The 13,694-nt window shown below is 38.6% G+C and overlaps 1 protein-coding gene across 2 annotated transcripts; it reads left to right on the top strand.

The window, feature by feature from the left end:
- Positions 1-8,588: 8,588 nt before the first annotated feature.
- On the top strand, positions 8,589-11,447 carry LOC117471216 (beta-1,3-galactosyltransferase 2). Of its 2 annotated transcripts, none has more exons than XM_034116064.1 (2): positions 8,589-9,085; positions 10,143-11,447. In XM_034116064.1, exons 1-2 carry the CDS (start codon positions 9,061-9,063, stop codon positions 11,231-11,233), a joined length of 1,116 nt encoding a protein of 371 aa, XP_033971955.1. In that variant the 5' UTR covers positions 8,589-9,060; the 3' UTR covers positions 11,234-11,447. The 2 variants fall into 2 exon arrangements, with proteins under 2 accessions (XP_033971955.1, XP_033971954.1); XM_034116063.1 differs by having other exon boundaries at positions 8,592-9,085; positions 10,027-11,447.
- Positions 11,448-13,694: the final 2,247 nt, after the last annotated feature.

Raw genomic sequence — 13,694 nt, 5'->3', positions numbered from 1 at the left:
TCATACTGTGTGACCTGCTTGTATGTACAATAGGTGTACTGTTCTCTCTATGTGTTGTACTGTCTCAGTGTGAACACAGATTAAACAGCCAGTCAAACTCTTTTGAGAGCCAGGGAATGAGCAGCCATGCTCCTTTATTGACTTATTTGCAGTCCACTGACATTCAAACGGAGTGAAACTATAAAAGAAGAAGTTACAAGGCACTTAATGATCTCATACATGCAAGTGTAACATACACAGATTACTTGTAGAATATGGTCATGTAGAATAAGGCATTAATAAGTGTTTTATAATGGCTAATAAAGAGCCAATATTCTGCTAATATGCATGTTAATTAACAACTAGTTGATGGTGAATTTGTGTACCTTAATATGAAGTTGTACCGCTTATATGATGAACATTGATGTCTATGTGCCTTATTCTGTATTTGACATAATTGTTTCAATAAAAAAAATATATATATAACTCAATATATTGAGTTAGTAAGTCAATATATTGAGATAGCTAAGTCAATATATTGAGAAAGTAAGTCAATATATTGAGATAGCTAAGTCAATATATTGACTTACAGGTTTTTGTTTTTTTTCCTGTGGCGCAAACAGGCTTCCATAATATTCCACTACTCAATTTTTCAAAACATATTTTTAATGCTTAAACACACTGCCGCTCCTGAATTTCCAAATGTTGGATCAATAAAGTATCTATTTATCTATCTATCTAAGATATTTGAGTTAACGAGCAGTTGAAAAAGTGTAATAGAGTGGCCAGTGAGTGTATGTTGAGCAACTCCAAATATAAACCTGTAGCATAAGGCTATAAGGATGGATAAAGTGCATAGACTATAGCATATGTTTGCACACTTACGATTGGTGTCTATGCATTAGCATAGTTTTAGCCCTAGAACCTGCTCCTGCCACCTGTAGCTCCTTTGCTTTACGTCATTGCTCAATAACATGTAACATGTAAAGATAATAACGTCCTCTGTGGTGTTTAATAAAAGTATGATAGTTGGTCAAATATTAGCCATGAGCAATCACCAGCCGTCTATATATACAAATATATTGTGGTTTAACACTGCAATTTACATCACATTTACATTTGCAAATACATCAACATTCATCTATTAATCACTAGGCGTATACAAAGAGAAGGGCAAGGACCTTAAAAATGAGCAATAATCTGAAAATAAGAAATAAAATACTCCCCACTCAGGCCCGGCTCCAGGATGAAATGACTGAGGGGGCTGTTCAAAAATCCGAGGGGGCGATTTTTTTTTCACAACAACGAAAAATACTGGCAATGTAATTAATTGACACACCAAGTTTTTTTCCTTCTCACAACATAAGTGGCCGTTTAGGGCCCCGCAGCCACTAATGGCGCATTTCCACTACACGGTCGGCCTCGGCCACACTCGGTACGGCTCGGTACGGCTTGGCCGCGTTGGGCCTTAACAGGGCCGACTCACTTCATGCTGCGCTTCCATTACAGTTTAGGAACTGGGGTAGTTACTATAGTAACGCAGTGTAGGCGGAGCCGTGACGTCATCTTCAATGAGAAATCCAGAAACACAACACAGCCGTTAGCTGTGAGCACTCAGAGCTCACAGCTCCTTATATATGTTCAGAAACTCGACACAAGTTAAACAAGTACACACCACAGACTGCCTGTGTCATGGTGAATACAGTCGCTGCTTTATTTATGTCTGTATAGGCCGTTGTTGTGAGTGTGGACGGTCGGGGCATATACTGCGTTAGCTTAGCCAATCTCCATCTAGAAAAACACGAATTTTAAAAGGTTTTTCGCCTGCCGTCTGTCTGCAGACTTGACAAAGCATTAATTCATGGTTTTTACTAACCGGTATCAGTATGTTGTTACTTCGGCATCATTTTGAAACGTGTATTACAATTAAATCACGGTCAAATATGTCCATCTTGTTGTAGTTCTAGCCCTCTTGCCAGCGCTCCTCTCTCTAGTTTAGCATACTCAGCCCGACTCAGCCCTGTTTGTTGGCCCCGATAGAACCACAATTTTCTAGGGCCAGAAAAGAGGGGAAAAAGTGGCCCCGCGCCGTGCCGCGCCGGAACGAGGCCTAGTGGAAGCACAACCAAAAAAGGGGACGGCACGACACGGCACGCTTAAAGCGAGCTACGCGCTGCAATGGAAATGCGCCATAAGGGCCCCCTAGCAAAAAAATAAAAATAAAAATAATCTCAGTACACCGTCGCCGTGATAAGTATGTTTAATTAATTGTGTTAATATGCCTAGATTGCCTACTCTCAAAATCATGTATTATATTATTGAGTCAAAAATATAATACATTAACCGTGCTTTACCTGAACCTCATCATGACACTAGAGAGGACGGCAGGATTGTAATTTCCCGTGTGCAGTGAATGCAACAGAGGCAAGACACCAGACCAACCAGAGAGTTGAATGGAAATAAACATCTGTCTTATTGGCAGACAGGTACCTATCCTGTGACAAATTGACAATGTTTAAACTGTCAGTCGGACTCAGAGTTTTTGAAGATGGACATAAGAACATTTTTTCTTAAAAAAGACGACAATTCTCAAGTGGTGGCTCACACAACAACACCAGAGCCACCACTTGAGCCAGGTAAACAAGGTATGTAAATGTCAGTAAACTTTCAAGTTATGCGAACATGTAAGCAAAGCATAAATTACAGCTACGTTGACGTTATTTTGAATCGCGGGGGTAAGCTAAACCGTTAGCAAGTAGCTATAGCTAGCCAGATATATTAAATAAACACTTTGTCATACAATCTAAATGTAATGTTTTTTAGCGTTACCTGGTGATTTCAAAGAAAGTTCTCTGGAAAAGTTGACTTACTGTTCGACATGAAGCTAGAAGCTACCTTACAGTACACAGTTGATCCTGAGTCCTGTCAGTTAAAGTGTTTCATAGTTAGCTTAGCTAAGCATCAACCTAGCACTGAAATATATGGATGTTATGTGACAGTAGTTGTGAGAAAAAGTCAGCTGAAATGGTGGCATAGTTGCCACTGCTTTACGTGTCGACAGCATGTTTTAACGTATTTGCAGCAGTAAATAAATGTGGCTGTTTGGCCACTGACGTTGCCATAACAACACCTGAATTTAAATGTGCAACCTCTTTTTGTGACAGATTTTTGCATGAAATTATAATTCTTCTGAATGATATTCCTATTGACAGCTAATTTCTATGTGAACATTATGAGATGGACAGCCAGAGAGAATAAATGAAAAACAGTTATGAAATACTGTATGACAAAACAAGAATACAGTTTGAAAGGGGAGTGATTTGTAAAATATCCATAAAGAAAAATCAGTTTACATTTCTGTTTCATATATGGGTGTTGAGAGATGTATCCATAGATCTCTTAATTTTGCTCTCAAAGTGCACCAGAATGATGCTTTTAACTTCAAAATTAAAAAAAAATCTTCCCGGGGGAGCATGCCCCTGGACCCCCCTAGAGGAGGTTCGGTCCATAATGTTTACATGCTTATTTATACAATATGTGTGCTTATGCTAACATCATAAGACAAAAGTTGGTTGTGTGTAGTGAGAACGCGCTAGGGCCAAAGCTCGCTTAGGGCCCCCAAAAGTCTAGGGCCGACCCTGAATACGGTTTATATAATACGTAACATAACATATTATTATTATAGTAAAAGGGCTCGCTTTGGCAAAATCCTGATCCATACAGGCAGCTCTAAATAATAACAAGTAACCATCATGTGTGGTCCTATCTGTAGTTGTCTGTCTTATTTTTTCTCGATTTCATATTGTTTTTACAGAGCTGTGAAAATGAATTTCCCCCTGGGGACAATAAATCTAATCTAAACTAATTTAATATTAAATCCCGTACTTGGCGATTGAGAACATACATTCGTAATTTACCTCGTTTAAAGCACTTTTGTTGTAATACTATGGATTTAGTTGACACTACTAGCCGACTTTCTTTTGTCCAATATTTTACGGGAAGGTACATTGAATTAGAAGTAGAACAAGAAGAAGGAGAAGAAGTAGAGGTAGAAGAAGAAGAAGTAGATGAAGAAGAAGAAGAAGTAGAAGTAGAAGAAGAAGAAGAAGGAGAAGAAGTAGAAGTAGAAGAAGAAGAAGGAGAAGAAGTAGAGGTAGAAGAAGAAGAAGTAGGTAGAAGAAGAAGAAGTAGATGAAGAAGAAGAAGAAGAAGTAGAAGTAGAAGAAGAAGAAGAAGGAGAAGAAGTAGAGGTAGAAGAAGAAGATAGGTAGAAGAAGAAGTAGTAGAAGAAATACGCTAACGCTACAAACAGGCACGACACTGTTACTCTGTTTTTACTGACATGTAACATTTTATTTCACCTTGCTCTATGTTTTTTAACGCACATTCAAAAACTGGAACATTTTCGGGAGTTTCAACCGGGTACCGGCCACCAAAGGGGACTTTGCCCGGAAAACGGGACGTTTTGGTCACCCATCCGACTGTGTTTACAGCTAAGCACACAGACTACAAGCTCACTTGGGGTTGAGGCTTTTTTACACGTTGCTTGACTGCCTGCCCACATATCTGATCTAGACATAGTAACGTGTGTTGGGGAAAATCATTATTTAAAGTTATTTAATAATTGTGACTTTTATTTTACTTTTCGATGGATGAATGATGCTCAAAGGGAGGGGGCAAATAAGACAACTGAGGGGGCAATGCCCCCTTTTGCCCCCTCGTGGCGCCCGGCCCGTCCCCACTACAGTATATAATAGAGTATTTATTTTATTTTAAAATCCAATCTGAACTATTAATAAATCCAACATAGGACTCTCTATTTCCAACCTTGAAATTAATTAAATTATCCTTTCCCATAAGAATGATTATACGAATATTTCAGAAATACATGACTTTAAATGATCCAAATAAAATACATTTGCGAAATGTCAACAGTGGGAATGTGATTTACCAAGATAACCAGAAAAAAAAGGGTCCAATTCAAATTGAACTTTAGTTTTTTATTACTCTGCAACTGGTAATCCTTTGAATTATTTTGAAATCAGTTTCGTTGACATTTGTTTAAATCCATACATTACTCTGAGGAAACCTCATGTTTACTTCTACTCAGCTTATAAAATAATTGTGTTTTTAACTTACATTAAGTTAAAAACGCTTTTATCCATGGTTTCTTGAACTTGAACACTCTTTCTGTTACTCACAGAAAACATTGTTTACACACCACTGGGCTCCACTCTTCACTGTTCATCAATCGGTTTAACCAAACAAGAGCTGACGTACATGCTGTTCATCATCTCTGCCATGATGTGTTTGTTTAGTATCTGAAATCAGTATGGTCGGATTTAGTTTCTTACAGTTTATATCTCTGTTTAAATCTTGTTGGATTACAAATAAAAAATAATCCTTGGATATGAACACATCAGATTTGCATGGTGGTAGATAGTAAATAAGTTAATTTACTCAAGCACAATATTGAGCTACCTTCATTTTCATCAACACTTGTATTATTTGATAACACAGACAGAATAGGAGCAGTGTGTTCTGGTTTCAGTTAATAAACCCTCCACACACCTATTTCCTCATCAGCGCCTGACAAGGGACTTTAATGGCCTTTGATCTCAATAGGCTGTGTGCTTGGACTCTGTCACGGTGGGTGATATAGGTACGCAGTTTAATTGATAACATGTACAGCTTAGCCTCTTTGAAAACATACTCATTAACTGCTTTTTAAAACAGTTTCTGATCCATCAAATTGGCAGAGCATATTCGTGTTGGAAGCCTTTTGTTGTCATGCGCACCTGTTGGAGTGATATGTAAACACCCTGATATAGTGCACGTGCCCTAACAACTAATGAAAGGAATATTAATTATAATATATTGTGGTCACTAATTAAAATGTTGTTACTCTTTCTGCAATGATTTATTTCTGGATTCTTTTTTTGGTTGAATTCAATAAAAAGAATCTGTGTGCCTTGGTTTATTCTTTTTGTGTTGGTATATCATCTACGGTATGCCTGTTTCCTGAAGTGCAAGTCCCCAGGTGGTGTTTCAGTGGGTCCAGTGGGTGTCTCTGCCTTATCGCTTCTTTAACCATTAAATAAAATGTAGTAATTTGCCCCACGCTGCCACACAGGTATAGATTATTAATACCAAATATAAACAGCAATACATTCTGATACATTTATATAGAATACAATAAAGTTATTATTAAATGAGCTCCACCTTTACCAGCTGCAAATTATTCAATCAAATAACGAGTATTTAACTATTTGAATGATTCTTTAAATGTAGTTTAATGCTGGCACTAAAGCACTATACTGTAATTTAACAAAGGTAAAACACTTAATGCAATGCTTAGGCTTTTAAGTCACTGTTTCGTCCAGTAAAATATTTGAGTTCTTCTTGCACCACTGGTTGTATTCAAAGACATGACAATATTTGCATGCACATATTTGCATAGACAACCAACACATGTTAGGTTTCACTTTGCAACTGTCACGAGATGTTAAACAATATTCCCTTCCAAGAATGAGGAACGAGAAGTATGTTTCTTGTGTAAACATCGAACTCTGTCACTCTTTAACTGGATTAATCATTGATTGATCAAGACTGTGCTGGTTTGAAGGAATCATCCACGTCAGCTGGCATGATTGTGAGAGCGAGTGCACCTGCAAGTTAATCTCTAACTGAGTCACAAACGTTTTATCAACACAAAAGGAGAGTGTTCTTGTTCATGATGTGTTGACGGGGGAGATGTTGGCTATTGGGTTGATGAAAAAACTTACCTTTTGACTCGCCTACTTTTTATCCAGTGATTCAAGAAAATCCAGTGATTGTTGGCACCCCAATACGAGAACTTCTGTATTGTGAGCCTCTGTATCACATTATTGAGCACACTGAAACAAGACTCCCAATTGAATAGATAAGTGGGGTGTGAGTGACCAGATGATTAAAAGATCATAAAGATATCTAATAGGCACATTTGTGAAAATATAATTGGATTTACCTGTTGGCTTTTTACCCCCTTTCCCGTCCATTAGGGATAATGGTTTTTCAAAGATGCAGTCAGATCAACAATGGGCTTTCTGTCCGAAATGAAGTCCCCTTACTCATTAGCATGAAGCAATTCTGAAGAAGTGGGGATGTAGCACTGTACCAGCAAATGCAATTCATTTGAAGACAAAGAATTCAATCAATTCTCAAATCCACCCAAGTGCACATTCATTGGTAGAATACTTTGAATGCTTTCATTTTTGTACAACAAATGTATGTCTTGATCAATGTAAAAAAAGTATCATTGCCACTTCAAGGTGTAAAACTATTCACATGAGATTATAAACTGAAGTATGTTTTGTGCTGTGCTTTCCACAGGTGTTACTCAGAGCAGGCAAACGCCCCACCCCCACTCAAGTCCTTGCATTGTTTGAACAGTAGAAGTCTTGACACCTTTACAAAGCCCCCATGGCGTCAAAAGAAAAGGTCTTTCTGAACAAGGTCGCTTGAAAACTCAGCCTTCAGTTTTGGCCTTTTTTTTCATTTGCTGTGTTTGATATTCAAAAGAGATACTTTAAAGGTGGGGTAGGTAAGTTTGAGAAACTGGCTCGAGATACACTTTTTGTTATATTCCATGGAATGCTCTTAACATCCCGATAGAATACCACCTCACTTGGGCGATATGTTGAAGTAACTTTAGCTGTTGGATTTATGCAGCATGGTAAAAGGTAAATACTAGTATTTATATAACTTCCTTACCTCTATTTATTTAGACAAACCACAACTTTACAACCCCCCAAAAATAACCAAAGTTCAGTTTATAAATGTAGTGCACACACACACACACACACACACACACACACACACACACACACACACACACACACACACACACACACACACACACACACACACACACACACACACACACACACACACACACACACACACACACACACACACACATACACATACACACACACAGTCTATGTCCAAATCTATTACAGCCTATTGTTACAAGATACCAATTGCAGAGATCCTTTCGTATCCTTAGGCACACACACACACACACACACACACACACACACACACACACACACACACACACACACACACACACACACACACACACACACACACACACACACAGTCTATGTCCAAATCTATTACAGCCTATTGTTACAAGATACCAATTGCAGAGATCCTTTCGTATCCTTAGGCACACACACACACACACACACACACACACACACACACACACACACACACACACACACACACACACACACACACACACACACACACACACAGTCTATGTCCAAATCTATTACAGCCTATTGTTACAAGATACCAATTGCAGAGATCCTTTCGTATCCTGAGGCACACACACACACACACACACACACACACACACACACACACACACACACACACACACACACACACACACACACACACACACACACACACACACACACACACACACACACTCGAATACAGCCTATTGTTACAAGATACCAATTGGAGAACAAGAAAGTAGCATTAATGTAGACTGTGAGACAAAACCCAGTCCTCTCCATAAGTTATCTTATATTATGAAGGGGTCTTCCTGAAAGATGTTATTTGAATTCTTCCTGCATGTTGTTCCTAATACAACGATTACTATATGGCAGGTAAGTACGGAACCCTTGGTTTCAGTTGAGAGGAGGTGTTCCTAAAGCCTCTTGTGGTTGCAGGCATTACAAGCTTAGAGGGAAAACAACACTAGCGGACCCAATGGGTGGAGCAAACAAAGGTGTGGCTATACCTGCAGGTAAAAGAGGCCGCAGTGCCATGGTTACATGATAGACCCAGGGGCTGGCTAGACAACTGGAGTGTCTCCCTCAGTTACAGAGATGGCAGGATCCGGACTTAATGTTTGGAGATCTGATTTGTATGTCCTTTACCGCTCCTGTTTGTCGTAACAGGTGTGAGTTACACTTACCTGTAAGTAAATGCCTCAAAAAGTCAAGCCATGAATTTTTCAGCGTGATGTTTCTTCTACTACTAATCTAAAAAAGGACGGCGGGGGTATCATCATGCTGGAGAATGGCTTTGCTGACAGAGAACCGAGGTATGTCAGCTTTTCAAACTGTTTTTTCTTTATTCACGAAGTGGTTCTACCAAGAAGAGGAGGCAGAAAAGAGGAAGGAAGGCACTCTTTATGTTCAGATAAATGTCAGAGTAAAATGTATTAATGGAAATATATAAAGGTAGGGCGTTTCATCTGTAAAACGTTCTTTAAGAAATAACTTGTGTTGTAGCTGCTTTGCAATGAATGACTAGCATTTTATCATGTACAAAATCGTATATATTGTTACATTTAAAACACTGATAATACATTGTCTGCCAGTGCCAAGAGATTTGACTTAAGTAATAGTGGGAATACCACAGACATACAGCTTTTTTTTAATTAAAAGTCCTGCATTCAAAAGTGAAAGAAAAAGTGTTAGCATTAAAGGGGACATAGAATGCTAATATTCGAAAACCAGCCAGTTACTTGCACCTTAAAGGATTATAGACTTGTTTTAAAAAATAGCATGTTGCTATAGCACATTATATGACTGAAGCATAACGCAAGTTTATATGTCAGCACAACGCAGCATGTTAAATTAACTTAATAATAAGAATAACCTACAAAAAAAAATACATTTAACTTTTAAAAAGTAATATAATGATGAGTGACAATTCATATAATCTTTAGGTGGTGCTGTCTGTACCTTTGACCTCACACACACACACACACACACACACACACACACACACACACACACACACACACACACACACACACACACACACACACACACACAGACACACACACACGCACACACACACACATATATATGTAAATCAATACCGGTTCATACGAATGACTTTGCATGTGTGTAGGAGTAACAATATATTATAATTTACCAGTGGATTTAGACTATATTTTTAATAAAGTAAATGGTAACTGTCTTTGAGTAAATTAACTTAATTTCCCTGCTCCATGTCTCATGTCTCTGCTCTCAGCCAGGTTATGGTGGATGTTGTGAAAGTGCCAGAAAGCAGGAGAAGGTGTTTTTCACGGCGCCACTGCTTCTTCTTCATCCTGGTGCTCACAGCAGTTTTGTTTTTCTACTGCACAGACATAAAAGAAATGACGACTGACTGGATCCCAACAAAATGGTGGATTCCATTTAAAGATCACAGACAAAACGTGGGCCCACTACCATCTGAACTGACTGGATTCCAAACTCAGTCAGGCTCAACTGTCCTTCTTCAAACTGAAAATATCACAGCAACCAACATGACCAACAGGACTGCCACGAATACAAAAGCTTCAGTGGTGACTCAGCAGTTGGCAAAAACTATACCACCATCACCAGTTCCTTATAAATCTCCGGGCCTGTACTTAGTGGAATACCCATATAAGTACAGCTTCATCATGAACGAGCCAAAGACATGTGAGCAGCAGAAGCCCTTCCTGGTTCTGATGGTTCCCGTGGCGCTCCACAACAGGGCGCATCGGGACATCATCCGCAGCACTTGGGGAGGTGAAAGTCTGGTACTGGGCAAAGTGGTGAAGCTGTTCTTCCTGCTGGGGCTGCAAACCGGAGAGGGAGTTCAGCAGCTCCAGGATCAGCTGCTGCAGGAGAGCCGAGAGCACCACGACCTGCTGCAGAGCGACTTCCTGGACTGCTACAAGAACCTGACCATCAAGACCATGGTGATGCTGGAGTGGCTGGACTCCCACTGCACCATCACATCATATGCCATGAAGATTGATTCTGACATGTTCCTGAATGTGCCAAAACTCGTTCATATGTTGTCAAGTGCTCCAAAGACAAACTACATGACCGGACTAGTGGCGATGGGAGCAGCAGTTCTAAGAGATCCGCGATCCAAGTGGTTCGTTCCTGTGGAGCTTTACTCTTCGTCAGTATACCCACGTTACGCTTTGGGTCTGGGCTACGTTTTGTCTATTGACCTCCCTAAAAAGCTTATTTTGGCATCCAGACATGTCAAAGCTATTTACATTGAAGACGTGTATTTGGGGTTGTGTATGCAGTACTTGGGCATCCCCCCAGCGGAACCCCCAAACTGGGGATATTTCCAAGTGTTTCCTGTGCGGTACAGTCGCTGTGCTTACTCCAGGCTGATAGCCACCACCACACATCATGACACTAATCGTGTGAGGGATTGGAAAGACTTTAAAAAACCAGGTCCATACTGCTGAAATGTTGAAAGAAAAGACATGACATTTTTCTTTAAGCAGCAACAAACAATTCTGAATCTAAAATACGGCAGATGCTGGGTAATGATTGCCATTCTATGTCCAGTATAAAAAAATACTGGAGGAAAAACATCTAAATGGGTTAACCCTTAGATGCATAAGTGGGTCTTTTTTGACCCGGTGAGGTGGTTTTCTTAGAGTATCTTTGTAATTACATTTTTTTATCATTTAATATTCCAGCTATTCCTCAAAAAACATGTTTTGGATATCATGCCATTCAAAATTTTAATTTACATTTTAAGAAATTGTAGTTTTCGTATTACTACCCCAAGCTCATAAGTGGGTATTTTTTGACCCGGTGAGGTGGTATTCTTGAAGTATCTTTGTAATTACATTTTTTATCATTTCATATTCCAGCTATTCCTCAAAAAACATGTTTTGGATATCATGCCATTCAAATATTTTATTTACATTTTATACATTTTAAGAAATTGTAGTTTTTGTATTACTACCCCAAGCTTCCATAAGTGGGTCAAAAATGGAATTTCGTTTTTTTTTCAAAATGTAAAAATAAATGTCTAAAATTATAAATAGTGAAAAATTAAATATAAAATATTTCTAGTGTGAACCAAAATATAATACTAAATATTATACAAGTGATTTTTCTTAACCAAAATGACAAAAATGGCATAAAAACACATATTATTCTAATACGGGTCCTTTTTGACCCACTTATGGAAGAGTAGGGTCCAGTCACTAAGGGTTAAACATGTACACAACATGTATACATTTACATTTTTTAAATCAATCCCATGATTTAAGAGAAAGAAAGAGAAAGTGGCACTAAGGCAAGTCATGAAGGACGACATACCTCTCCGCCCTCAATTGCAGGGCTGCTGAATGAAGATGAAGGAAATAGACTTATGTTTGCTAAAAGCATAGTAATCTGATATGTAGTAGGTAGTTTGCTTGAACAAATAAAGTTTGTTAGGCGTTTGGTTGTCAACCAAAACACGTTACAGCCTTGAATACATACTGTAACATTGGTAGAGCCACATCAAGGCTCTGTGCCATCTGTTGTCTTTGTATAAACCCTGAGAAATGCTCCCCAGCACAAGGCATGTTGGGACATGTGACAGCATTTAGGAATATCCTGCAATGTTGCTTAGCAGTGGATAAAATGCAGGCGGAAAAATGTTCCTGTAAGGTTATCTGACAGTTTCCTTATCTGTTTAGTTGGAGCTATTATTTTGGCTGCAGAAGCTTCAGATTGTAGAAGAGTTTCTGGAGCAGGGGTGGAGCCAGATGTTGTAGAGATTCGGGGGGGAAGGCCCACTCCAGGATCTTTTTTTCTAAAGTTCTCTCTCAGCTCCACTCATTTATCACTGGAAAAATCTCCCTTAGCTGGCTATAGAAGGCACTAGTTGAACTTTTTTGCCAAATATTTCCTGGTCAGATTAAAGAAGAAGAAGGGAAATTGCACAAAAGTGAAGGAACTATGAGACACTCAAAGGTTTGAGGCCTTTGAGAAAACAATAAAAACTGGAGCCCCAGAAACCTTGCCTTTGTTCTGAAATAACCCCACCTCTTTCTGAGAGGTGTTAAAGACTCAACCTTTTCTATAAAGATCAATTGTATTGCTTTAGTTTGGGACATTGTTACAACATATTGCACCACCACATTTCCGCGCTTTAGTTTATTCAGTCTGGCAATGCGCGGGAAAATGAAGTACAGACTAGTACAAGTACAATAGAAGTCTAGAAGGAAATAATGTTTGTTGCTATATTTTTGAAATAGGTATGTGAAAGCACTCGACAAACTGGTCCCTGAAGGGGGACGTTTACAAACCAGGCCTGAGTGGAAGGGCATGTGTAGTTCACAAGAAAAACAGGAATGTGTCTTTCAACATTTCTAGTTTTCCTTTCTGTCGCCTGTTTGAATAGCACCGTGCAAATATAGCATCGCACTACACCTTAGACATGTTCCTATGAGAAATACAATTACATGAGTCGGAAATTCAGTTTTTTATGCAACTGGATTTTCAAACTAATGTGGTGCATTTTAATGCAACTGATATTTACTTTATTATTACTAAATGGTTGAAATGTATGAATTAATATACAAGTGCTTATGCATTAGTAATATATATAAATGTCTTTTGCAATATTAATATGAAGTTTTTATAATTTAGCTGGTTTTCATTTAGTTAGGAGTTTGGTTTTTCTTACTTTTATCATTAGTCTTATTGTCTAGGATTAGGTTCAGTCTTTGGTGGGTTGAAGACTTAATCTGTCCTGTTGTACCTACTGTAAAGCACTTTTAAATATTGGTAAAGAGGGAGATATATATTTATGAAGGTTATTTTTTTATTGGTAAGATAAAGAAAGAAAGGTAGTCATTTAGTCATCCAGAAAGCCATCCGCTTTTTCAAAATAAAACTGTATAATGCAAAATGGTCTCTAGT

This window comes from Trematomus bernacchii, unplaced genomic scaffold (genome assembly GCF_902827165.1).
Source record: "Trematomus bernacchii unplaced genomic scaffold, fTreBer1.1, whole genome shotgun sequence".
In the NCBI taxonomy this organism is placed as follows: Eukaryota; Metazoa; Chordata; class Actinopteri; order Perciformes; family Nototheniidae; genus Trematomus; species Trematomus bernacchii.
Note: the sequence above shows the minus strand (reverse complement) of the source record. Positions and strands in the feature narration are given on the sequence as shown.

Excerpts from the sequence above, each read along its gene's own strand:
- LOC117471216 (XM_034116063.1), top strand. The coding sequence starts at position 9,051 with ATGCTGGAGAATGGCTTTGCTGACAGAGAACCGAG. Across the intron at positions 9,086-10,026 it reads TTTGCTGACAGAGAACCGAG|CCAGGTTATGGTGGATGTTG; the intron begins GTATGTCAGCTT and ends CTCTGCTCTCAG.